A 27702-nucleotide genomic window follows, 5' to 3' on the forward strand; every position below is an offset into this window, starting at 1 on the left:
ATTGCATTTTTTCCTACTTGTTCAGTGCCTAGATTTCCATTTCCCCCCCTATATCTTCCGGTTAGACGTAGTCCTACGTCAAAAAAATTTTGGGCGGGACGAAGTTTTCCGGGTCAGCTGGTGTTATATATAAAATGGCGCAAAACTAAATTTCTTCCAAACTCATCGCAGTTAAATAATATTTTAAGATTATAACATTGTAATTTATGCAAAGAACTACAAACCTTCCATAAACTAACATTGCAAAATTTAAAACCATCATCACTTTCACCGCAGCGCCACCTAGGTATAGATTTGTACGTTAGATCGCCAATTACAGTAAAACCTGTTTTTGTGTTTTTTTTTGTGCGGTGTGTGAAAAGAAGCATATTTGACGAAGTTATCGTCCATTTAGTTTTTTTCGATGGTTTATATGCATTTCAGTGCGAAAAAAGCATATTTGCGTCTCAATTATTCACTTCTGAAATCTTTCCCCTCATCTCAACAAATGCTTTTCTAAGTTTTTGCATGACATGATTCCTAACAGCAACACGCTTCGACATGCAACTTAAAGCACAAAACAGCCACGCGCAACCGAAAAGGCAAAGTGTCCCATCGCAAATCAGGGAAACAAACGGAAATTGAACGGTGAATGGCGTGGATTTGAGTTATTTTATTGGGGGAAACTTTTTTTATGCGGTCCCTATCTACCGCACAAAAAAAGTTTTTTTCAAAATGTGTCCGACCACGATTTTTTAAAGCAGCTGAAGTTTTGCACGATTCTTTTTATGCGACTTTTTTTGTGCGGTTCCTATCCCCCGCATAAAAAGAAAAGGTTTGCCTGTATTCTTTTCTTCAAATCCTGCCGGTCGTTTTCGTTGCATACGTTTGCATACGTGACGGGACGTGTTTTCATAAGAATTGCATGGTAGAATAACTGACGTAACGGAACGTGACGGGACGTGAACGTGACGTGGATGTTGTATGTGAATCGCACTTAAATCGGATTCACGTCTTTTTAGTAGTACTTTCATAGAGAGTGGAACAATCGAATTAGGTCAATTCCAAATAGGGGAATTTACCAGGGCATATATTCCGTGCCGTTCGTTCCGACCTTCGGTAATGGAACTTATTGCCAACAAAAGAAGGGAAGGATTAAACTGCTTCAACTCAACTGAGGTTCGGCAAAATAAATTAAATCATTAATAATAAAAAAAAACTTTTTATCCCTTCCCATCCGGATTATTTTCCCGAGGAGGGAACACCAGGGAAGTAGAGCCCTTTGGGGCAACGGTGATAAAGAAGGGTAAGAATAAAAGGTAAAAATAGGATATGGATGGAATGTTACTTACTTCGAAGCTTTGTTCGGCAAAATATCGCTGCTCGGCCATATTCCGGGGGGCACTTGTGTGCTTTATTTTCATTTAATGAATATATAAGAGGATATACGTCCGTACGCCGCCTCTCGGCGAGTGGGCGGCTGGTTGGAAGATAAAGGAAGACGATCCGAGATCTTGAGCTTGTTGAATCGAGTGGAAGAAGATGCCTGTTATGCCTCGGGCGAGATTTTCAACGTCGAGAGCAGTTCGCAACAGAGGCTTGTTGAGTTTTTGATGCGTATGAAATTGTACTGTTTGATTTATTGAAATCGCCAAACTTTTCATTCGCGCGACCGAAGCGAACGAAGGAGCGACAGGTGCACGGTTCGCTGTTTGTTTCACTGAATTATGATGTATTAAGCTGGGGAAGAAAATTTTGTTCCATTGAACTAATTCTCTTGGCAAATGATGAGAAATTATGTTAATGTGACACTCACAGGGATCTTTCTTTCAGAAATCAATAGAGTTGTTCGGTTGTCTTCTTTCACTACATTGTTTTACAACCCCTTATACAATGGTTGCAGTCCAGTTTTATTGATACAAATTCAATCTTACAATTGGCTTTACGCATCTTATTACAGACTGTTTTGATTCGTTTAAACAAATTTGTTCTATATAGTTAGCGCTAAGAGCTCAGCGTGACCATCTAATAATATCACTACCAACACTACAGCTACCGTTTAAGTATCCTACTTCAAAATAGACCATTACACTAATAAAATTACAATATCCAACAAGTTAACGTAATTTACAGATAATACCAATCTTTGTCTGTAGCGTTCAACTTTCCGCCCAGAACATCCTCACCTAAAAATAATCTAATCCACTCCACTCGTGTGGGGGTGGTGGGGGATTGATGGCTGATGCCCTCGAGCCTCGTGTGCACATTTCTTTTCCCCATTTTTTCTTCTCGCAGTAAATTATTAAAATTATTCAGCTGTTTCGTACACAGCTGTTTCGTTTTTTTGGTTGGTTCCATCACATTGAATACATATCGTACAAAAGGAAACGCGGAAAGAGAGCGCACTCTTTCGCTCCGAGCGCTTTCGCATTGCATCTTCAATAACGGTTCATTTCGGAGCTCTCGTGTTTTTTTTGATATCCCATTATCACAAACATTGAACTTATATACATTAATCCTAAGAATTAGCTTAGCTTATAGCGTTAGTGTGAGCGTGTTTATATTTTGTGCATAAATTATGGTCTCTCAGCGGAATCTGTATTTGCTCGAGCATCCACAAAAATAAAAAAATTAAAACGATTTCATATTAAAATCTTTCAAAATATTATTCTCCAGTTTTTATAATGTAACAAATTGGAACAATTGTGCGTCGAATGTAGTATTAAGCTAGCTGCCATTTGTTGATTTTTATATTTGTCTTAGTCTGATTTTTGGTTTTGATTCCTGATTTAGAACTAGTGTTGATTTGCTCTGTTTTGTCTATGGTGGGTGCTGAGTTTTCAGTTCGATTTGATTTTCATTCCAATGCTGGCATCCTATGGTTTTCAAGTAAAATTCGGGTGTTTGGAATTAGGACTTGAAAAAAGAAACCGGTTCTTACGTATTAGCGTCACCGGAGTCGAAATTCTATAGATAGCAGGTTTATTTGTTTAACACTTGGTCGGACCAATCTAAAGAATGTTCTTCTTCAAGAAAATCGGGCAATGGAACACATGTTTGCTTGCGAGAGACCGTCGCTTCCGACGGCGGTTCGGCGGTCGACTCGGATTGTGTTACCTCAGCGGCTTGGGGCCGCCTTGGTTTCTTATCTTCGTTAGATGGAGACTTCGTCACCATTACATTGACCCTAAAATAAATTTCATTTCGGAAAAAATAATTTCACAATGAAAATTGCGCTTCGGTGGCTTTGATATGCGAATACCTCAATCCCAAATACACATTTCCGTAGCACTAAAAAATAATAAAACATTGCAAACAACAAGGCAACAACAATACAAAGGATAACGGAGTGCCCTTGCGAACAATAAAATTGCTATCTATTGATTTTCTCCTCCGGCTCCGTTGACGCTAATATGTAAGTACCAACAAAAACCTTCAAGAGACCATCTTCGGTAGAAAAATGTACCCATTTTGATAACCTAGAGATGCGGGATTAATGAATGGAACTAAGTTTGTGCAAACTTGCATTGGTTACATCTCACTCATCTAACCCTGATGAGGTTTGATCTTCATCTCTCCTCTGTCACTAGCATGGCTACCGTTACTCTGTCCTCAGGTCGTCAGTTCCTGCGTTTCAAGTTGACACATGATAAGGTATATGGTTACAAGCAGGGAATGGAAGAGCAATCTTTAACTCTGGAAAGCCGAAAATCCCAAAAATAGGACACACCAGAAGGCTCAGAGTTTTTGATGTTGGCGTTTGTTCCTGTTCTGGCAATGTTCTAGTAATGGTGAAATCCTGATTGTATGAGTGATAAACAAATTATGTGCAATATTCTGTAACCGGCACAAAAATTCACTCCCGATAGAAATCAAAATTTGAACAAAACTCATAAATTTTTAAACTATTCTGGATATCAATTAAGAATATAGAAAAACAAAACTCATTAAGGTCATTTTTCCATTAGAACATCGTTGTTTTTTTGTAAACATTAGAGTTGTTTTTTTTTTGTTGCAAAAATAATAATGTTGTTTTTAAATCTTCATATGGTATGACTTAAAGAAAATGTGTGCATCCCTCAGTTTTGACACTTCTTTGTTTATATCTATCACGAAATAAATTGTGAACCTCTAAAGCCAGCTTCCTAGTAACCAACTGAATTGTTGGACACAAAATTTCAAGGCAGATCCGAAATATTATTTCAACGGAAAAAGCAGAGAAGTATGGAGTAAGCCGTGAAGAAGCAGTTCAGAATATTATTCTGGAGCATCAACAGCCTGGTTTACCGTATCTCGGAATAATCTGCACTTCTACAGATTTTTGGGCTTTTTTAAACCGAGAATCTGTACAGATTACAGTTTTTTTGAGTTTCATAAAGAATATACAGATTTTTTAAAATAACGTTTCAATACAAGTTTTAAATTCATGTCAATAATATTTTTCGCTTCTCATCCATTTTATTTATTTGGCTTTCGAATCAGTCCTAAACAGAGTCATTTCTTTTTATTTTGATACTCATACATAGCGTGTTGTCCTTCTTTCTCGTGTTCGAAAGATACGGAAATCTGTGTTATCGATAAGCGTTACAATAAAAAATAACACTGTTTATCTTTATCTTACTGAATCACAGTGAATGTAAATTTCAAAATTACTGAAGTGAAAAACCAATGTTTTAAAAATTGTTGTTTTAAGGATTGAAAATATTTTAACGATACGTTCGATACGTTTTGACGTAGGATCGAGTGTTAGGGTATATATACTGCCATTCTGCGCATAGTTGTCCCATGTTACTTTTTGACAATTTTCTCCATAAAATGATGTTTTTATGCATAGTCTTCCAGAAAAACACAGAAAAATTTTGAGGGGTTGTATCTAGGACACGACCGCATTTTCGACGTAGAACTACGCAATTATATTATGCAATCCACTTGTTTACCACTTCGAATATTACTTAAAATGCATCGAAATTTTTGGAACAGATTATGTTCTTCGTTAACAGGTAAATTTGATAACGTCCTTTTACGTTTGATATGATGTCTAGGACTACCAAAATATGTGAACGGAAGAATTGTCAAACGATCATTGTATTTTACATTTCCCTCTGAAATTATTGCACATCTCATTTTACGTAGTTCTCGAACCGCGAAAGTTCATCTCATGTTTACGTACTTCTCGAACCGCGAAAGTTCATTCACCTCTAGTATCTGAAATGACTATTTTCCCAGACTCCTCAGTTTAAAAGTACGTTTAAGGGAAACATGTTCCGGTCTGCACAACGAAAAGCGAGTACAAAAGTACTGAACACCAAAAAATACCCCCGACTTGCATGTATTTGCAAAGCGGATTCCCTCAGGCACATTAATTTTGAAGTCCGTGTTAGGGAAACACAGCTCTGTGGTTAGGGCGTTTAGATAACGCTTGACATTTTACAGTTATTCAATTGTTCATCTCATGAAAAATAATATTTCATTAATTGTGATAGACGCGTAGAAATATTTCATTCGAAATACGGGTAGGGTTAGCAAACACATATCGGGAGAACAAATGTATGGGAAAAATGAAATTCTTGCAGTTTTCATTAATTTTAACCTCTTAGAGATTAGCGAATTGTAATGTATATCATATCAAACAAATCTTAGAGAGTTTCTGATTCGATTGGTATGCAAATCATAAGAATTCGTTAACAGTGAAAATAGTTGTTAACGTTAACTTAAACGTGACCTGTTTTTATTTGGCACCCTTCCTAATATTCTATTCACAACTGTCCCACCGTAATGAATTGAACCGTAATCTAGCTTGTTTGTTCAAAGTGGGAAGAACTTTTGACATTTCATTAAACAATAGTTCTCTGCTTATAAAAAAAAACCCAGTGTATTGCTAAACCGAAATGCTTAAAGCTTCTGGTAGACAAATATGGTAGAAAACTTTGATTGCATTTTTCTCAGTGGCTGATTTTGGAACATGGGACAACTATGCGTAGAACTTCCTTTAGAGAATAAAAATTTAAAAAACACTAAATATCGATTGCGCCATGAAAATTGTCCAATTTTCAGCGCTTTTTGCTTAGACAATTAATGATGGAGTCATGATATTTTTGTTCCAGTCAATTTTGACATTCGCTAGCAATGTATTGCAATATAATTATGGAACATCATGGTTTGGCGTATAAAACATAAAACATAAAACATTAACATCATCTGGTTAAATGTGTCATCCAGGGTTACCATATCTACAGAATAATCTGTATTTATACAGATTTTTAAAGATTTTTTCAAACCAAGAATCTGTAGATACAGATTACAGATTTTCAGGATTTCATACAGAATCATACAATAATTATATTTATTCAATGAACTCTAATATTTTTTTCCAATCACTTCACGAAAATTGTTCATTTCGAGAGCTTATTTCTCAGCCATTTCTTGATCAATCTACGAGATGTCGATCTATATTGCAATCGATTTGAAGAGTCCCTATTAATCGAAAATTCCCTATTAATCAGATAATTATAAAATTTCCAATAGTTCATGTTTTTAAATGGTGTTGCAGTGAGGACTTCTCGATTCCCAAATATTTGTTTAGATTGCAAGGCGTCCCTTCAACACGGAATAATTGGTTTAGTCCATGTTAGGAACAGACATTGCGGAATACATAAATGAGGCAGTCCACGAGATTAGGGATACTAACAATCTGAACATTGAAAACTTTTCCTTTAGCGAAAATGAAAAATTCGGTCTTTTCGATCATAATTGATGAGTCTACCGAGCTGGAAAACGTAAAAATTTTAGCTATTGTCGTTTGAATTTGGTGAAAATAATTTTCAGGTGAAAGATACATTCTATAGATCCATCGAGTTGCATTGAGTTCAACCCAATCCAGCAAATAGTGGAGCTCAAATCATTGAACATTCTGAATTTATCTGCAACAAGCTTGATCTCCCTGGAACCCGTCGTTGAACGAACTGAACGTGTTAATTTTCAAGTTGAATTCGAAACCAAACGACGAATCGAGATTTACATCATTTGAACGACTCGATGAGCAAATCTATGTTACTTATTTTGAAAATGATTTTACTCAGACCAACTAGGAAAGCAGAAAGTTTAATACATCAAATCTAAGGACGCAGGATCAGACTTTGGAAATTTTGAGCAGAATCTAAAGAACCCACAAAATCTTCGTTAGAGTTTGAATTTGAACTGGATGAGAACAGACAAATAACCATTTGTTGAAATGAATTGGTAAACGTTTGAACAATAAAAGTTCAAAAAATATAAATATAAATGAAAACGTACCGATTAATTCATGTAGCATAACTAAATTCTATCAGAACCTGTCCTTATCCTAAGCACATGGCTTCATGCCAATATAATGTCCCCTATTAATACGCTGATAGTTATCCAGTTTTTGAATCTACGTTTTCATTCGTTGGCAGTTATGCTCAGGAATATGTTATTATAAGGGTATTTGCGTAACGCAATGCAAACAAGCTTGAAAAAATGCAACTGTTTAAACTTTCATTACACCTCTATGAAGCATTGTGTTTTTACTACAAAGTATACGTTTTCTAGCGCTACGTGGAAACCTTCAACATCGTATAATAACCATGCCAAACAGTGCTAATAAAGCTCAAATTGTGGCTAAAAACTAGATTTATAAATTCAATACAGATATCCATACAGATTTTCTGGAAAACAAACTAAGATAAAACGATTTTTTTAGGTCGAAAATACAGATTTTATTGTGGCAACCCTGGTGTCATCGTGTCAACATCGGTTGCCGGCGTGCGTCGAGCGAGTTCAAAGACTGCCGTTCTCAAGGCATGAGCGTTCATGCATGAGTAGGTTATGTTTTCCAAAAAGGTCTTTATCAAGGCTAGAGAAGAAAGAAGTATAAAATTTAAAGTTTCTATAATACAAAACTCGAACCGAACCAGTTTGGAATCAATATTGCATTCAATTTAATGCGCATTTAGCGATTATGAATTTATTACTAGCTTACAGACATGAACTGAGTGTCACCGTGAAAGAGATAAGGGAAATGCGGTTAAAATGAAAACCCTAACGAATATGCTCGTTTACTGCGTCCGCATACAGCTACAATCGTTGTTCTTTGAAGAATATTATAGCTTAATTAATTGTTGTTTAACATATCAAACGTTTTTGTTATAAAAAATGAAAATAGTACATATTTCTTTAAAAGAAAAATAGTTGTAATATCAAACATTTTTAGTGTGCGGTTAAAATGACAACCTGGTGGTGGTAGAATGAACACCTGTTCATATCATGTTAAATGTGTTAGATTTATACGTTGTTCCATGTCGAAAATTGTTTGAGTCATTTTTGAGAAAGTAGGTATCTCCATGAAATAATCTGAGCCTATTTACCTAGAGTAGTAATTAGAATTTTCTCATACGTAGGGGAACCGCGGGTAATACTGACAGTGGGGGTAATATGGACAGGTGGTTGATTTGTATAGTTACATTTTGAATTTTAGATTTCTGTTAATGAGAACAATTTCTACATGTTATTCTATTATATTTAAGCCTCCCTATGGCAATGAATACTGATCAAAAGTGGAAAAGGGAAACAAACACCGAAAATCATGCATGATTCCGCGTGTGAACGTAATTTTAGCTGCTTCAATATTAAGCATTTTGAGTGGTTTAATATCAAAATTCAATTCCTTGATGCTTATATTTCGGTTTGTGAGTTAACAGAGAATCAATATTAGGTATGTACGGAAAAGTAAATTCATTTTTTAAGTGGAAAAATTTCAATTATTGAAATAATTGTACTGGTGGGGTGAAACGGACAGTTGCCAGTGGTAGTGAGATGAGCTGTGAAAAGTCTGTTTAATCTATTCCTAAGGAATACCCTGCGTCTATAAATGGAAATCAAATCGCCAAATGTGGACTGTTTAGAAGCTGACTGGAACCAAAAGCAAAATAGTTGAGGGTCTGTCCGTTTATACTGCTGGAAAGCACGATATCACTTCTAGGTGGATTAATTCGATTTTTTCATCATTTAACGGACATTCGTGATGAGTTCAGACCTTGGTTAAATAAAATTATTCCTCTCGCGATCGGTAAACCTCTACGCTTCATATATTACAAACCTGTTCATATTACCCCCACTATATGTCCATATTACCCGCATCGAAAAAAATGATGTACTTTTAGATCTGTTTTAATTTCAGTAAAAAACATTGAAAAACACTTTTTTGTAAAATATTTGGCCAATTAGGTAGAAAAATAGTGTATTGAATTGCAAGAAACTGCATCAAAGTCTTGGAAAACATGAGTTTCCTAAGATATAATTGAAGTTCTTTTTAACATGTCCGTTTTACCTCCACCTCCCCTACAAAGACGAGGTAGGAACCACATAACGCTTCACATATTGTGGTTTGGTTTTGTTTGAGGTGGCATATTCTCCCAAGGTCGAAGCCACAAAATGGATACCGTGAAGGGCAACATGTGATGAGGTATATCAGCTCCAGAAAACATAACATTGTAAGTCGTTATCCGTAGGTGGCTCATTTTGCCCCAAACAACAAAGTAATTTCGAATGCGAATTTATCGCTGAAATCAAACAAAATATCAGTTTACCTAATATGTGAACGGTCGTCCAAACTAATAATTTGTCGTAGATATCAGCTCTTATAACTTTAATTTCACGGGAAATTCCTTAAATACGATGCGCGCAAAATTACATTCGAATGGGCACTGCGTGAGAAATTTCTGTTTCATTTATTTTTTTTTCCACATTTGACAGTTTCATGCATAACATGGTGTCTTAAATAGCTTCATGTGTTCTAAGATTAGGATAATCAAGAAGTATCGATTGGTTTTTAGTTGAATTATCGGAATTTGAGCACTGGTTCATTTTAACCGCATTTCCCCTACACATATTGGGGTGCCCTCCGATGTGAACTCAGCTGTGTTTGTTTGTTTGTTTTGATTGCGACACATGTTTAAATTCGGTATTTAACAGATTTTTCGCCAAATTTAAGAATCTGTATATACAGAATTACAGATTTTCAGCAAAGATAAAGAATGTACAGATTATTTTTTTTCAGCAAAGTCAATTTTAAATATTAAATTTATTATAGTGCCAGGAATAGATGCCATGGCTTATAAAAATGTTGAACGCAACGCAACGAGATGGCTTTCGTTGAAGGCAGTTGTTAAGCGAAATATTGAGCGATTTGAAGAACTTAAACTTTTCTTAAGTATGTAACCATAATCAATCCGCCAATCGTATATTGACTCATTTAAACAATCTTATGACTAAACCGAATATGCTGTTCCTAAACTTTGTTCTACCGCTCATCAATAACGTCAATTGCACGTTTTAATCAGAAAGTTCTCAATTTCGCGAACTTTTGAAGACTTTCTGAGGATGCCTGAGGATGTTTACGTTAGTGTCGATGCAGAAGAAGCTGAAAAAGGATTGGATGCAGCTAGGAAGCTGATATCAAAACTGCGATCCTGATAAACCCTCAAAATTTCGTCAAGCTACCAAACCTCAATGGTTTGATGCGCCAATTTCTTCAATTCATTGAAGCAGGTAGTAAACAAAGCTTGGATAACGCGAATTAAGGCTACTCAAGACGAATCTTATGGGGTAAAAATTGAGTGACTCAGATATAACTTGCACTATATATTTTCGCATTACAATTCCAACAAAACACTGTCCGGAAACTGGTTGGCATCCACAATTACAGAAAAATCCACAGATCCACAATTTGAAAGCGAAGAACTATGTATCGGCTCAAGGAGGAGCGTCAAGGGCAGATAATTTGAAGGCAAAGTTCAACCAAACCATCTGTAACCATCATACAATTCAGAGGATTATGAGAAAATCTTTTAATGATTTATTTTGTTGTGTTGATACGACCAAAAAATACATTGGACATGTATTTTAAAAAAGGACAGCATATTTACGGATATTACCCACAGGGTTGCCAGATCTCGATTGCTGCTAAAGACGCACGTTGTTCACAACAAAAAAGTCACAGGAGGGTTGTGTCCGAGACACGACCACATAGTTGACGTAGGATTCCGTTAGGCTATCTGTTGATTTCAGATATGTTTGAAGAATTACATCGTTAAACTCTTTGATAGTGATTTTGGTTTTAATGTCTCTGTTAGGGAACACATTGTGGTAGGAACAAAAGTTTCCTCTACTAGTGATTCCCGATAATCGTTCGATTAATCGATTAATCGAATACTTTCTACAGAAATCGATTATTAATCGAATGAATACTGCGCAACCAATAATCGAAGCGAACGAATAATTTTCGTCGATTAATCGATCCAGAGAAAAAAACGTACGGCCGCTGCAGTTCCATCCTGAACTTCAATTATTATCTTTGACGCTCCCCTGAACTCGTCGAGGAAGCTCAATGCCGTCAATGCGAATTAAGCTTCGTTTACGAGTTTAGCGTAAAAGATAATAATTGATTATCAGGCGGAATGAACACTTTTTTGATTCTAGATGGCTTTCTAGCAAATGAGAAATATTAGTCTAACTAATTATTCCTCTCAGTGTGACGATTAATCGATTAATCGATTATTTGGGGCGATTAATCGTATCGAATATCAAACTGCTGAAAAGCACTCGATTAGCTGATGAACGATTAATTTCAAAAATCGGAGATCACTACCCCCTACCTTCATGTATTTTCAATGTCGATTCCCCCCAGGCAGTTTGGTTTTGATGTCTCTGTTAGGGACCCGCCGCATGTGTCGTCAATTTCGATCAATCAGAAGTGGGTATTTCCGTTAGGATAGGGGCTGAGATTTTTCAATTGTTCGATAGTTAGTTTCATGACATATATTATTTTCTTCAAAACAAAAAATTGTTATGGAGTGCCGAAATCTATTGACGCAAAAATTTCATCAATCCATCAAGAAATGACTGAGCAATGAGCGTTTGAAATTGGACAATTTTCACGATGTGCTCGATTTTCGATTTTCAATTTGTACCCCAATATGTTCCCGAAAGACGTAATCCTACGTCAAAAGGCATCTTTTCATCTTATTCCAGCTTATTCCAGGAGTGGATTCATTTTAGAATGCTTTAGCTGTGATGGTTTGGTGGATACCAATGGGGTACATATCGAGGTGAAGCAGTAGGCGAAGTATACTTGAATTCGCATGCAAAATTTCGTGTCGTAATTATTTGCGATCTCTATGAAATGTATATGGAACAAACAAAACAATGTTCAATGTACTCTCGGTTTCATGATGATTTGAACTCAATTTCTCATGAAATATTGCAACGGTTTGTTGTTTAACAGATGGCAATTGTATTGTTACTTGTTTCCATTATTTATATGGTAAAAAGGTCCAGAGAGCAGTCGTGTTCTTAGTCCTCGGAATCATTCCCATTTCCGGTGAAATGCTGCTCAATTGAACACTTTTTTTCCACATCACACACGCCGACACTGAGAGCAATACGGTATGGTAAAACCAATGAAAGTTCGTTCGTTTCTATGGCCGTGGGGGAGTGAAAATGTTGTACTGAAATATCACTTTTAATCGTTCTTTTCAACGTAATTTCACAAATATCCACTGCATGCTGTCACATTATATTCATAATCAACGGGAACTTCAATAAAATGTATGGTTTTCATTGATAATACACATACCGAAAGTAGCATTTTCACATGGATTTGGTAGGCAATCGAATATAAACACAACGACTGACGTCACTATTTGAGGAATAGTTATGGCAGCGCATGCTATGTCGCTCGAACATTGTATTCCAGTGGACACCAAAGGAATGTTCACACTCATCCATAGAGGTGTGACACAAAGGCAAAGAGTTATTTTTACAACACATCATCAAATACTGTTTTGTGCCAAGGAATTATTTGAAGAAGAAAATTTCTGCCTTCAACAGGATTCAGCGCCGGCCCATAAGGCCTTGAAACGACATGAATGGCCCACATCGTCTCACGATTTGTATCCAATAGACTTCAGCATTTGGGAGTATTATTCTCGCAAGAAAAGTTGGATGAAGTATGGTTTGGTTTGGTTAAGAACTGAGGCGAAATGCCAATCGAAGTTGTGCTGTAGCATTACTACTTTACCAAGATAATCAAAAAAATAGACAAGAAATAGTAATCTGTGTTATGGAAAACGTAAAATGTATCACATTGACGGTGAACTGTCCTTAAAGACTTTGGATAAGGACTGAAAGCACCACTGAAAGCACAATTATGAACAGCATATGTTCGAAGAGGATTTACAAGGACTCAAAGGAAGATTGGAATGCATAAAGAAACTTCCGTAGAGATGATGATAGTTCGAAAAATCGATGAGTAGTTGTGAGTCGGAATCCCACAACTAATTCACTGAAATGCTGAACACCCACCGTGGGATAAAAAAGCATCTTACTTAACACTTGCCACTACTAAACGTCTGTTCGGCCAATGGATACCGTCGACCATGGTTTAACTAATGCCTCTTACAACCTAAAGGAAACTCTCCCTAGCGCTACCGAGGTTCTTGGCGACCAGGCGCTGTGACCCGGGATCACCGTACTGACTGTGGTAGAAGTCCTCCCGCATCATGTTGTTCAGGCTGGAACAGCGGAAGAACAGGATCTCCTGAAAGGGCTTCCGGAAGTCCCGATTCAGGGTGGCGTAGATGATGGGATTCAGCAGCGAGTTGGCGTAGCCCAGCCACAGGAACAACGACGAGAGCGTCGGGTGGTCCTCGCCAAGGAAGGGCCGCACTAGGGCGAGTATGAAGAACGGCAGCCAGCAGATGATGAAGGCCGACATGATGATCCCCAGCGTGGTGGATGCTTTGCGCTCCTTGGCTAGCTGAAAGCGAAGTCGCTTGTGCTGCGGGGTACTGACTAGAACGGTGCCACCCGGGCCATATTTTTTGGTCGGGGTGGTAGTAGTGGTTGTGACACTCCCGTTAATAGCACTCTCGAGCCGCTTCTGGGCTCGTTTTTCCTCCATCACGATCCGACGGGCGGCACGGAAGATTTGGTTGTACACGAAGAGCATCACCGCTAGCGGGATGTAGAAGGAACCAAGTGTCGCATATATTTGGTAGAAGAAGTTCTGGCACACCGAACAGGACGGATGGCCGTTGGTCATGTGTTCGTTACCTAGGATTAGTAGGGGTGGGAGCGATATACAGGCTGCTGCGAGCCAGACCAGCACAATACAGGCGATCATACGGCGGGGGGTACTTTTAACGCCGTACTCGAGCGGTTTGGTAATGGCCCAGTAGCGGTCCACTGAGATGGCACACAGGTTCAAGATTGAAGCAGTGCAGGAGAGCACATCGAAGGACACCCAGATGTCGCAGAAGGCCGTCCCGAACTTCCATTCATCCAGTGCTTCGTACAACAGAGCTGTTGGCATTACGAGAACGGCTACGCAAAGATCGGAGATCGCTAGGGAGACTAGTAGATAGTTGCAGGGTCGACGTAGCTTTCGTACCAAGCAAACCGCCACGCAAACTAGCACATTACCGATGATGGTTCCGATGATTACGGCTAGTAGTATTATGCTTACAGCCACTGTCTGGAAAGTTATATCATTATCGGTCGGGTTTGCAAGGGGACTCTCGGTGCTAAGATTGTTTAATAGAGAGCTCGTGAGGGTTACTGATACAGGATGATTTGCGAGGGCGGACTGTGGCGAAACGGTTGTGCTACCGTTCGTCAGGTATTCCAGAAATCTGGAGGTCGCTGTTGAGTTGATGATGGCTGCGGTGGCAGTTTCGACAGCACTGCCAGCAGCCTCCGACGCGACGGCAGCAGCTACTGTAGGTGTTACCGGTGACGCTATCAATGTCGACAATGATGACAAAAATCTTGGATCCATACATAAAGATGGTAAACTGGATTAGGGACCCGGTTACGCCCCCATTCCTTCGTTGAGGATTTGTTACGCTCACAATTGGCTCTACTTTATGGTGGTTTCCGGACCCAAACAGACTATGGCTTTCGATGGAGCGAAACAACGTCGTATGAATAATCTATCCGTTTTATGTCAGGCTGCTATCCGTGGCAGCCAGACGCTTTCGTCTCATTGGAGGGTATCGCCACGTTTCCAGCGAACGAGCTTTTTCTCACACCACTGGCCTTGCCTTGGCGGTGGGATTCGATTGCCCACTCACCTGTTCCACATTAGATATTTATTCAATTTGCTGCCTAAGAACACAATCTTTCCCGTTTACTCCACAATACCATGCCGCATCCCTCCGTGGAAGTGACATCTTGCGTTTCCAGCCAGAGACATTCCACATGCTTGTTCGTTTTGATTCGATTCTAAAAATCTTTTCCTATTATCGTATGTCGTCCGCTCTCGGATCGTCGTCGACGATGTCCTCGTCGGTGTCGTCATGTGGGGGAATACATGCATCACAAAGAAGCAAGCAAGGATAAATTTCTTGATTAAATTATGGCATCATTATCTGCTTGTTCAGCATGCGGAGCGGAAAAGCGTCCCTTTTTGTGGCACCCCGGGTGGTGGTTGGTGGTTGGTTGGCGGTCGTCAATTCTTGCAGTTTTGAGCGCGCTGTTGTTTTGCACACAAAAAGCTGTTACTTCCTGGGAATGCAATTGCCACTTCTCGCTGCGGATGCTTCTCGACAATGAACGATGGGTTTGGTGTAATCGCTTCGGTTTTTGTGATGAACTGGAGTCCGGATTTCCTGTCGGTTTCTGCTTTCATGCAATTTTCCAACCGCTTTTGCCGTCGCAATGGAACGTTGGATTCAGTCAGGTAGTGATGGTTTTTTTCCGGCTCTCTGCGAGTTGAACCGGGGGCCAGGGTTTTTGAAAACTGATTGATTGCGGTTGTATCGTACAGAACGAGAACGGATGCTGGTCACATATGCACCATGCACACGGTATCACAAAGCTGCTTTACTGTTGGTTCCACCGGCACGACGCTCGAAATCGGCTTATCGTAACGAGTTCCTATGAGAAAAAGAAATAAAAGAACTGTTGATATGATTGTTTCCGGGATGTTTCGTTTAACTTTCTTGCCTTTTTGTTTCTTGTGGATCCGATGCTCGGTTGACGTCAATCAGTGGGGATCCTATCGCCTTTTTTAACCTGAAACCAAAAAAAAGAAAAGATAATACTTTTAGTCGATATGTGAAGCATTGATTCAAACATATTATACTACATACTAGTAGAAATAGGTTTAGAATAAATTATCAGTTGTTTTAAAAGTGAAAATGGGTATGGGAATTGATAGGTATAAATAAGAGACGAAGCATTCAATTGAAAGTAAGCCACCACGTTTGAGAAGAGCCACCATTTTCGAATGAGTTTTAGGTACAGCTGCCTTCGCTTTTCAGACTCTAGAGGCACCTTCTAGAACGTTGTCGGAGGAATTACAGGAGGCGATGTACGATGTTTGGATAAATTCAAGCTGAACAACTTGAACAAGTTGCTTGAAAGCTGTATTTATTCTACGACGTTTCGGAAATAAATTTTCTGTTAGCGATACACCCAAAGATAATTTCTAGCACATGTTATGGCATCCCGATTTATTACATTAAATTAGCCGAAAATTAACAGAAAATGACCAACACGCTCGATAGTTGCAGCGCTGTTCTCATTGCAGCGGGGTGCCAGCGTGGCTTGAACGGGGTGTGTGACGCTTACGATTGATCGTGTGTGTTCTTACCGATGTATACACACCAAGCGGCGTGCCGTGAGCGAGATTTTGACGTGTTGCAGGCGTGCAACCGAAAACACTTCACACCGGCGATATTTGTTCTTCTCCGCTTCTCTCATGCGTATGTTTGTATGTAGTAGTGACATAATCTATAACTGCGCGCATATTGGAGGAGGGTTGCCAAATGTAGACACATGCCTTCATTTTGATTTTATTTTATTTCCATTTTATTCATTACGAAGATATTTAATTTTGTGAAGACATTTCAAAATAAAGAACTAGGAAAGATGCCGTATCATGAAAGCTAACGCGAACTGTGTGAAAAAATGTGGCAACTTGCATTGTGGGAAAAATTCGAGCGGCAAGTAAAATCGAGAAAACATACATTTTTTATTCGGTCAACTGTTCAATGATATTCCTCTCTTCACTGTTTGTATTGCAACCAAATGAATTTCCCTTCTAATGATATCTATATAATAAGGGGCTGTCCACATACCACGTGGACAACTTTAGGGAGGGTAGGGGTCACAGAAATGTCCTCACCATGGGGAGGGGATGCGTTTTAGATAATGTCCACGTGGACACGTTAAATATTTATTGAAATAAAATATTCATGTTTATAGTCAAAATTGAATGAGATCTGCTCTGTATTCACTAGATTTTCGTTAAGCTTCACACCCACTCTGAGTACTCTGTATTCATCAACAAAAAGACTGAGTTGTCTGAGAGTGCTGCCCGGTCTACATTTTTTCATATGGCTGAATTTCTTATCTGAAATTTATATTCTGAAAGAAACGCACATGAACTGGAATCGGTCAGTTTATTCCAATCGGTAATAGTGCGGGTTGCGATTCAGTTTCCGCTTTTAATGGTAAAACTACGTCGTTTCTATTTTTCGAGAACTTCCAAAGGTTTCCGAAAATCGGAACGAACAAGAAATTTTGCCATGGGTGCCCGGGCCGTATCTCTAGAGATCTGTTGTTGTTTTTGTTTTTCTTTATTGATATCTGCTCATTTTTGTAGTACTTCTATTGGGTTGTCAAGCAAGTCCATGCTGCTATTGAAGACAATCAAATCGAGACACTTATCAAGATTAATCCTCGGTACACCACATGAATAAGTAGATTCGCTACAGATATCTAAATCACCGTTCATGTGCACCTGGTGAAACATGGCTACGAAAAACATTACAATGTATGGACTTTGTATTAACCCATATTCCGGAACCCGATCGGATTTGACATATCGCAATATTGGCCCAGACCCAGACCCAGACCAGAGAAATGATCTGTGGAAAATTTCAGCTCAATCGGACATGATTTAGGGGTGCCTCAAAGCACTCAAAGTTTTGATTTTTTCATCCTCGAAAAAGTGATACTCGCTAGGGGCGAGGTCTGAGGAGTAAGGAGGATGCTCGAACACAGTCCATTTGATTTTTTTCAATTGCTCTTGAGTTACGCGAGCAGAACGGGGCTGCGCATTATCGTGGATGAGGAACACTCCTTTCGTCAATAAACCTGGCCTTTTGTTCTTAATCGGTCCAAAACATCACAATAGTACGGTGATGAAGCCGTTCGGCGGTCAACGATTCGATAACACTGAAGAAATTTTGAAGAAATGAAAGAAAGGTTCCCAAAAATATGGAAAAACTCTTTTCTTGTACCAATATTCAAATCCGGTAATAGATCCGATGTAAGAAATTATCGTGGAATAGCAATTATTTCTTGCATTCCAAAACTCTTTGAAGCCATAATAAACCAAAAACTTTTTCAACAACTAAAGACACGAATTACGAATAAGCAACACGGTTTTTTCAAAGGACGATCAACAACAACAAATTTGCTGGAATTTGTCACATTCACTTTGAATGCAATGGATAATGGTAATCAAGTTGAAGCTCTATACACTGACTTTAGTAAGACTTTCGATCGTGTTGATATACCCTTACTCCTTCTTAAACTTCAAAAAATAGGGATAGAAGTCAAGCTATTGAAATGGCTAGAATCATATTTGACTGACCGCACCCAAATGGTAAGATTTAATGGGGAAATTTCAAAACCCCAAATTTCAATTTTGAACAATGGTGTTATACTGGGTAATCAACCCATCAGTAGATGTCAACGAGTAAGAGATTTAGGTGTGATCTTAGATTCGAAACTAACCTTCGTGGATCATTATAATACAATCATCCATAGAGCAAATAATATGTTGAGCTTCATTAAACGCTTTAGTTACCATTTCCACAATCCGTACACAATAAAAACATTGTATATTACATACGTCAGATCAATTCTCGAATACTGTAGTATTGTATGGTCCCCCTACATAACTTCACACGAAGACAGAATTGAATCTGTACAAAAACAATTTTTTGTTATTTGCACTTCGTAAACTAGGCTGGTCTTCATATCATCTACCTCCATATGAAGCACGCTGTATGCTAATCAATATTAAAAGCGTAAAAGAACGTCGGAACTCTGCCATGATTCTATTTATTATTATCATCATATCACAACGAGTGGACTCAGAAGAAATATTAGGAAACCTGAATTATTACGCACCGATTAGGAACCTGAGAAACCCTAACATTTTTTACATAGATTATCGAAGAACGAATTATGCCAAATATAGTCCTATTAATCGTATGATGAGCCTCTGTAACGAACACAGTGAAACAATTGATGTAACCATGTCAAGATCAATGCTCAAAGACTATCTGAATATCATAAGATATCGTTAAATTTCACTGTAATATTTGGGCAGCATATTTAGTCTACGCTGGTTTGACGAAATAAATAAATAAAAAAAAATTGATTCTGTAACTGTAACTTCAAAAAACTGGACGCTACGCACTCCGCGCTCGGAATAGAAAAACTCGTGCCACGCTATGAAAAATGCCTCGAACGTTACGGCGATTATGTAGAAAAATAAAAAATAAAACGTAGATTACGAAAATCACCTTGTTTTTTTGTTCTAACTTTATTTTTCCGCGATTTCTGAGGCACTGAAACTTATTTTTTGAACGACCCTCGTAGTTTAATCCGATATGATAGTGAAGACATTTTTGTACCATGTGAAGACATTGGAAAAAAATCACCTGGCATCCCTGTTCCATTCACTCCATAACTCACGTTGGTGACGTCCAAATAAATCCCTATTGACAGGAGCCAACATATCGAGTTCCCCAGTGACATTTTCCCTTTGTTTTGCTCTGAACCAGGTTCAACACTGACAGTTTTGCTTTTGCTTGAGAATTTACTAACGATCTCCAATCATAGCACCCGGCTGCCATAAATAGTCCAGGGGTCTTCATAGTCACATTGGTTGCGCGTTCGCGTACTAAGCGATCGATTATGAGTTCAAAACTCAGGGCTCTCAGTTGATTATCTTTGTGTTGTAGAGAAACTACGTCCACGCAACAATCATCAGTGATGCCGATCGATTCACGATCGGAGTCCTGGCCTTTCTTCATACAAAATTCAAGCGCTGCTTGAAACTGCTCTGCACTGTAAGACACATTGGCCTGTTGTGCTATTAATAACACAAAAATGATCATATCAACTGTCGCCGCTGTCCGGTCTAAATGGACAATGGAAGAACAGAAAAAATACTCTCACGCCCAAATGGCTACTGTGTAAAATGGTACCGTCTGTAATTGAACAGAAGGAATACTCTTACGCCTGAATGGCTACTGTCTGTGTAATTTACAATTTATATAAACGATAGAAACAAGTAAAATGTACACGATTCAATCCGGCTCCGTCACAGCTAAAATGTTAATGACAAATGGGATAAATAAAAAAAAAAATAGCGTAGCACTCGTTCGCTAACTGGGCAGCAAAACTGCTAAGCAAAACTTCAAATTGAATATGAGACCTTCTATTGATATATAAATGGGCTGCAGTCTAGTTAACGCATGCTCTGTTAAAAAGCAGTCCAGTTTAAGTAGGGCCATTTAACGAATGACTACTGTACATGGGCAAAAAAACAGTTATTATTTCGTGAAGTCGTAACGTTTGTTTATTGAGCCATTCCCGAAAACCATTTCAGAATTCACCAATTTTCAATGTGATGATATAATTGCTACAGCAAACACAAACAATCAAACTTTTGAAACATCTTTGTTAAAATTTCCTTCCTTCCAATTATTCTTTCTCCCGCCCTTGAAAATCCCCGATTATCCCGAACAAATGAGCAGTAATCGGTACCAGATGACCGGCACCGAAACTTGTGAATTGGCAGTGGAAAGAGCGACAGAAAGTTTACAAAACTAGATGAAATCTCGGTCCTTGGTTCCACTTTTGAGTGAGGTCACGCCATGAATTATCGCATCGCATCACGATCGCAAGCAAAAAACCTCTCATTCCGAGAACATTTTCACTCCAACAACAAATACCTGATGGACCTACACCGATTCGAAGAGAGTCCGAAGAGAGATGGGAACGATGACGGAAGTCAAACAAAGAATTCCCCTTCTGGGGTGGGTGGGTTGAAAATCGTTTTCCTCCCGGCCGGACAGGGAACCCTATTGGATCCGGTACGGAGTGCCGAGCTGGAAGCAAATCATCGCAAAAGGTTACACACCACTTCTCGCAACTTATGGCCCGACAGAGACGGACAACAAAAGTATCAAACCTCCGGTGGTTACAAGACAGAAATTTTCTTACATTTGCTTGCATCTCTTTGGTTGTTTCCTTCTGAGAAATTGGGGACGGAAGACGGAATCCGAGCGGGATGGAGTTTTTCGGAAAGTTTACTGATTTGAATGAAGCTAATCTCTCCACTGAGTCCTGAATAAATACCGTGCTGAGGCTTTTCGCCAATGCACGAGATACAGTTACCAATTTGAGTGGCAAGCAGTTTGCTTGGGAAATGATACCCGATAGATTCCGAGATGTTGTATTGGATTGGGGGAGGGATTCAACAAGAATGCTGAAACTTCATCCGACAAGATTCCTCAAGGAACCCTTCAATTAGTCCCTTTTCAATTTATAAACGTGAACCATCAATTTAATGCATTTGCGCTAAACGTGCTGCTTCTTGTTAGTTGGATATTTAAGCCGAAGAATTCCGTGAAACACATGTCTTCATTAGAGCTCACGCAGTTACTCGTCGTATATCAGTTTACCTTCAGCCTTCTAATGGCTCCCACTTCGCCTCTTTATCCGGCTTAGATTGGCAGCGTTAATTAGCGAATGGTTTATCACACGATGAATTCCTAATCCCGCAACGTACCATTGCGCTACTGAAATCCCTGCAGGTAAACGGCTCTGGCTGGCCTCCAGCCTCCTAGTGAGAAGGTTAGATAGCACTCTCGGTGCGAGCATATATTCTAGTTCACAGGCAACTAATTTGCTATTCCGTTTATGTAATTACAGAATTAACACACAACGCCACGGCGTAGTTTCGTGCGAAGTTTGCAGACACGCGCCATACATACGCAATCGGTGAACTTAGTTTTGGGGCAAATTCTTTGAGGGTGGATGACTTTCGAAGCTGGCATGCCACAAATTCCGCCTCAATGCGTCACTTCCAAGTTGTTTGAATAATCTGCTGTACTTTTCTTGGTAGTTTTCAACTATTCTCGATCATTCTTTCTATGTTCGTTGAAGCTCCTGGATTAAACTTTTGCAGGATTAATTGCTTTGCTCACGTTTGACGAACCAAAAGTGGTACGGTTCCAAGTATAAATTTGTTCCATACTTCTTTATCTGGAATCAATCAATATCAATTTATTCCAGTCATTTGAAGAATGCATGTTTATGTTTGTGTGTTCATCAGTTATTGAAGAACAAATTAAATTTCTAGATTAAAGCCGATAATGGTATGCCCCGGAACGGTCCTTCACTTCCCTCGTCATACACTCTCATTGCGTCGTAATTAAGAAGTTATTTTTTCACCCTCCCCGTAGCTTACGTTACAGCGGGAAAAATGTTCTTCTTTGATCCTTCCACGGTGCCCGCCGCCATATAGTCCGGCGGTGGGAGGAGGGCATAAAACTCCACTCCCGCATATATAATTCATAAATCACAGCTCAAAGCATAACTGCCAGTTTTACGCTTCGTTACAACGGGACTACAGAATGTGGGACCCCTCCTCCCACGTGTTCAGCCAACAATAGCGCAACACACCATAATCGCATAAATGCACGGAAGTGTATACAAAGTAACTTTTGCATCATTCACCCACCCACTACTGAGTGCACCCCAAGTGCACTACTAATTCAGCACACAAAAGGATCAACATTTATTAAAGTGAGTGTAAGCGCTCTTGTGCGAGCGAAATATTCGCATCGTTCTATCAGAAACGGCGGGTGCACCAACGAGCACAGTTTTTCAAGTGACACACTTTATAATATGTGTAGCAGCGTGGGCGTGGGCGGCGGGAGCGTTGGAAAGCGTGTAAGCGTACGGTAAGAGCATTCTTTTGTGCCGTATATGAGCGAGAGAATGCTTGAACTTTTTAAAAGTTTGGATTACGGCGTTAAGTAGATTAATTAATTTGGCATCGTTTGAAACTGTTCGTAGAGTGGGGAAATTTTTTGATGGTTGTTCAGCGATGTGTTTCGATTCAAAGAGCTGCACTGCACAGAAGCCTATAATCGTAACAACTACTTGATATTGCTTTCCATCAACGGTTTAGATGTGATTACAAGCCCAGCAAACTTCACACTTCAACGTCTCCGGAAGACTTTCCCCCATATATAACATTGAGCCGGAAATTTACAGCTTCTCTTGTTGATTCATGGTAATTCATTTGCATGTTGAATGTACACATACTCGTCGTTCTAGGCTTCATAGGTCCCCGATGCAAGCTACAAGTGCCTCTCAGTGCTCCTAACAGCTCTCACCCGCCCAGATGCCTGCCTTACTTCTTTGTTTGTTGTGCGTGTAGAAGCTGGCTGTAACACTCAAATACACAAGTTGCTGTTGCTGTCATTATTCATCGGAGGAGGGAACCCTCCCGGGCGCCGCTGGGACCGGAGTGATATGTGGGAATTGTATGTATCCGAATAGCCCATCTTGGTGTCTCTGCAGAAAACGGCCGGCTTTGGTAACCGACGATCGATTTGCTTTGGATTTCATCACATATTCGTACAGTTTGGGTCACACTGGTCACCCTAATTGCTAGTTATCCACCCAACCGGGAGTTATAGCTACCGAATACTTTGCAGTTTCACGAGATTTGTAGCTAGGGCACGTGTTGATTCTACAACAAATACATTTAGGTTTCATGATTGGCATTCCGGTGCAATCCAGAACAGCGATAACATCTTTAAAATCAGGTCGAAAATAATGTGGCATATTTCTCATAATATGTTCTCCAGATGGTCAAATATAAATATACATAAAGTCAAATATAAATATATATAAAGACGCGTCCACATTACCCAAATCGGCCTCGTTCAGCCTTAGCCGTTTATGGACCTAATACCGATCGGAACGGTGTAAAGTGCTGCAAAAGTGCTGGAATAACCCCTCTTTCACCCCGCAGGCTAAACTGTCCATAAGTTGAACTACGGGGTTTTCCAACTTTAAATTCCGAAAGTAAATTGAAATAAAACACACTTAGAATTCGAATTTCGGTGAAACTTTTATTTCAAATTAAAGTTTGTTTTATGCCATTATGTGTGAAATACAACATCATTCAAATATCCACCTAGGGCTTCCTCGCACACCTTGATCCGCAATTTTCGATGACTTTTCGGCACATATGGGGCGGTATCTCGGTCATAACTTCACGAATGTTGTCTTTCAAATGTTCAAGAGTTTGCGGAGAGTTGGCATAGACACGGTCTTTCGCATAACCCCACAAAAAAAAGTCTAGCGGGTTCAAATCGCATGATCTGGACGGCCAATTGGCATCACCAAAACGTGAAATTATGCGTCCCTCAAATTTCGTTCGCAATATGGCCATGTTCGGTCGTGTTGTGTGGCACGTGGCGCCGTCCTGCTGAAACCACATGTCATCCGTATCCATATCTTCAATTTGTGGCAAAAAAAAATCGGTTAACATGCGGCCATAGCGCTCACCATTTACAGTTACCGTCTCGCCGTCCTCATTTTCAAAGAAATACGGCCCGATGACTCCCCCAGACCATAATGCGCAAACAGTGACTTTTGGCGGATGCAATGGCCTCTCAACAATCACGTGTGGATTTTCTGAGCCCCATATACGGAAATTTTGGGTGTTCACATAGCCACCGAGCTCGAAATGTGCCTCATCGCTGAAGAAAATTTGATGCGAAAACTCAGCATTTTGCTGCTGTTATTCGTTAACCCAATCGACGTATGCCCGACGCATTCCATGGTCACCACGCTCTAATTTTTGTACCTGTTGGACTTTATATGGATGTTGGTGCAAGTCCAAATGCAAATTCGCCACAATGATGTGTTTGACAAGCCCAATTGCTGAGCACGCCGTGGAATCGAAACATTCGGGTCATCCTCCACACTGGCAGCAACAGCAGCAATATTTTCGGCCGAACGCACATTACGATGATGCACAGGTTTCACAATATCCGCTACGGATCCAGTTTGTTCGAAATTACGCACTACATTAGCGATTGTGTGCTCTGTAGGCCGTCCATGACGACCAAAATCCGTCCGTAATGCTCGAAAAACATTTGCCGGTTTTTCATCATTTTTATAGTATAATTTAACAAAATTAACACGTTGTGCGATGCTAAAACGATCCATATTGTAAAATGGCAGACATTCAACTAACGATATGACGCTTTGGTTGACAGCTATGTCAAACGGTTGTCAGCGCAGAGCTGTATACTTTCGGATGTCCGAATTGGAAAACCCTGTATAAAAGTACACGATAACTAGTAGGGTAACACGGGGTGAGTTTGACATACGGGGTGATTTGAACCACCCCTTTATCTCAAAAAGTACGGTTCAACTTGGATTTTTTATAATGTAATTTTCTTTTATTATTGAACCGTATGTAACTAACGTAAAAAAACTTTGGTAAAATTTGACAGGTGGAAGGAAACGGTAGCATGAACACAACAAGCACTTTGATTATCAAAAAATGTGAGTTTTCCGATCATGGTTTTAAGGTTTTTCCCGCTGATTAAACAAAGTTTTCGTGTATTGTGCAGTAAAGTTCTGTTCGTCTACAGAAGAGGAACAATTTGATGCAGCGAAACTGTAAGTTTGATAACAATAAATGAAATTAATTGCATTTTAATTTTTGCAAGTTGTGTGGGGTGACATGGACACGTTTCTGTGGGCTGAATTGGTCCTACAGGTTTGAGACTTTTCTTTGGTCTAATTGATTCCAGATGTCGCTGAATTACAAAAAGAGGATGGGCAGACAACGTTGGAAAAAGGAGGATCTTGAAAGAGCAACGCAGGCCATCGAGAACGGATTCTCTTTGACCAAGCATCAAAAGTGTTTAAAAATGCTCGACCAACAGTGAAAAAATTCATGCAGAATTCGAGATGGGGTCAATCCAACTTTTCTGGTCTGGAATCTGGCCAAGACACCTGGTATTGATCCCAAAACATTGTTACTGATTGTAACATTACCCCAAAATACTTTACATAAACATAAGTATGTTTTTTTCGAAGAAACACACACTGGACCAAATCACCCCACAGATGGTCCAAATCACCCCGCATCGAATTTTAATGTTCAAAAATCATCTCCTTTATTTTATGATATATTTGGTAGTTTTAAGCTTGATATAATGATTAAACATTATTGATTGAGAGAAAACAAGTGTAGCTTAGTATACAATGTGACATTTTTGATTTAGACCGTATTGGTTTGGAAATATTAGGCGATTTGCTTAGGTGGTCCAAATTCCCCCCTTTTCCCCTACTGAGTGAAACGGCATCACTGCATCGAGTGTCTGTCTTCTTTCTCACTGAACTGTCATTCGAATAAACAAAAGCGAAAAGAGTGAACTGCGTGAAGAATTTTCTTATACAGGTAATTTTTCTTCAAATAACAATTGAATTTTATATTTTGACACCTTTTGACATAGGACTACGTCTTTCATTTCTGTACCGGGGTGTTCAAAATTTCGAAAACGAGAGAGTGACGCTGGACTGTAAGATTTTGAACGGTAATTCCTCTTTTCCGGCTGAACGGAGTGGTATGATAATCATTTCATTCGAAAGACAAAATGTCCACGAGTTACATGATTGTTAATTATTGACCCGAAACTTGTTTCAATAGCTTTAAACTTGCTTTGAAAACAAGTTATTGAAACCGTATATAAACTCGCAAACGCTCTGGAAATCCTTTCAGTTGATGCGGCGATGTGAAATGAGGAAGGTCGCACTCAGACGCCTATGAATTTAGCTAAAACCGAGATATTGATGATGATAACTCGATATAAACGGGTGACAATGACTGGATTTGGAGTGAAAAATACGAAATGTTTGATATGGTGTAGTGGATATTTCACCATATCAAAGAAATCACTTTGAAGACAATTTTTCGTTTCTAATTGTCGGGAAAGGGCCTTATTTTTGCTGAGTAATTCCATTCCTTCTTCAAGCGTTAATCATTCTGAGTTGGATCAACGGAACGGTATGATAATCATTTCATACGAAAGATAAAATATCCATAAGTTTTATGATTGCTATTCATTGACTCGAAAAATTGTTTCAATAGCTTAAAATGTGCTTTGAAAACAGGTTAATGAAATCATACGTATCCGTATGTAGCGCGCCCACTTGGAAACCTATTCATCGTTATTGGAATGTGAGATGGTTTCTCTCTCAGGCTGAGCTACGAATATAATGAAAAGAATGTGATCGAAAGGGGTCGGGTATACATTCAACACTGTCTGAGTATAAAAAATGACGCTCCTTTGCTTTCGTCATTATTTTCTTTCGAACAGTCGATTGTGCTACTAGTGCGAACAGTGGTAATGGCTCGTTCCAATCAGACAGCTCGTAATCTATCGGTGGTAAGTCACCGTGTAAACAGCTAGCCACGAAAGCAGCTCGGAAAAGTGCACCAGCCACAGGAGGTGTGAAGAAGCCACATCATTACCGACCGAGAACCGTCGCTTTGCGTAAAATTCGTCGCTATCA

At 39.3% G+C, this 27702-nt stretch overlaps 1 protein-coding gene across 1 annotated transcript; it reads right to left on the minus strand.

Moving 5' to 3' along the window:
• Nucleotides 1–1832: 1832 nt before the first annotated feature.
• Nucleotides 1833–15929, minus strand: LOC129761238 (5-hydroxytryptamine receptor 1-like). Its single transcript, XM_055758955.1, has one exon. The coding sequence runs from the start codon at nt 14831–14833 to the stop codon at nt 13460–13462; it is 1374 nt and encodes a 457-aa protein (XP_055614930.1). The 5' UTR covers nt 14834–15929; the 3' UTR covers nt 1833–13459.
• Nucleotides 15930–27702: the final 11773 nt, after the last annotated feature.

This window comes from Toxorhynchites rutilus, chromosome 1 (assembly GCF_029784135.1).
Source record: "Toxorhynchites rutilus septentrionalis strain SRP chromosome 1, ASM2978413v1, whole genome shotgun sequence".
Taxonomy (NCBI): Eukaryota; Metazoa; Arthropoda; class Insecta; order Diptera; family Culicidae; genus Toxorhynchites; species Toxorhynchites rutilus.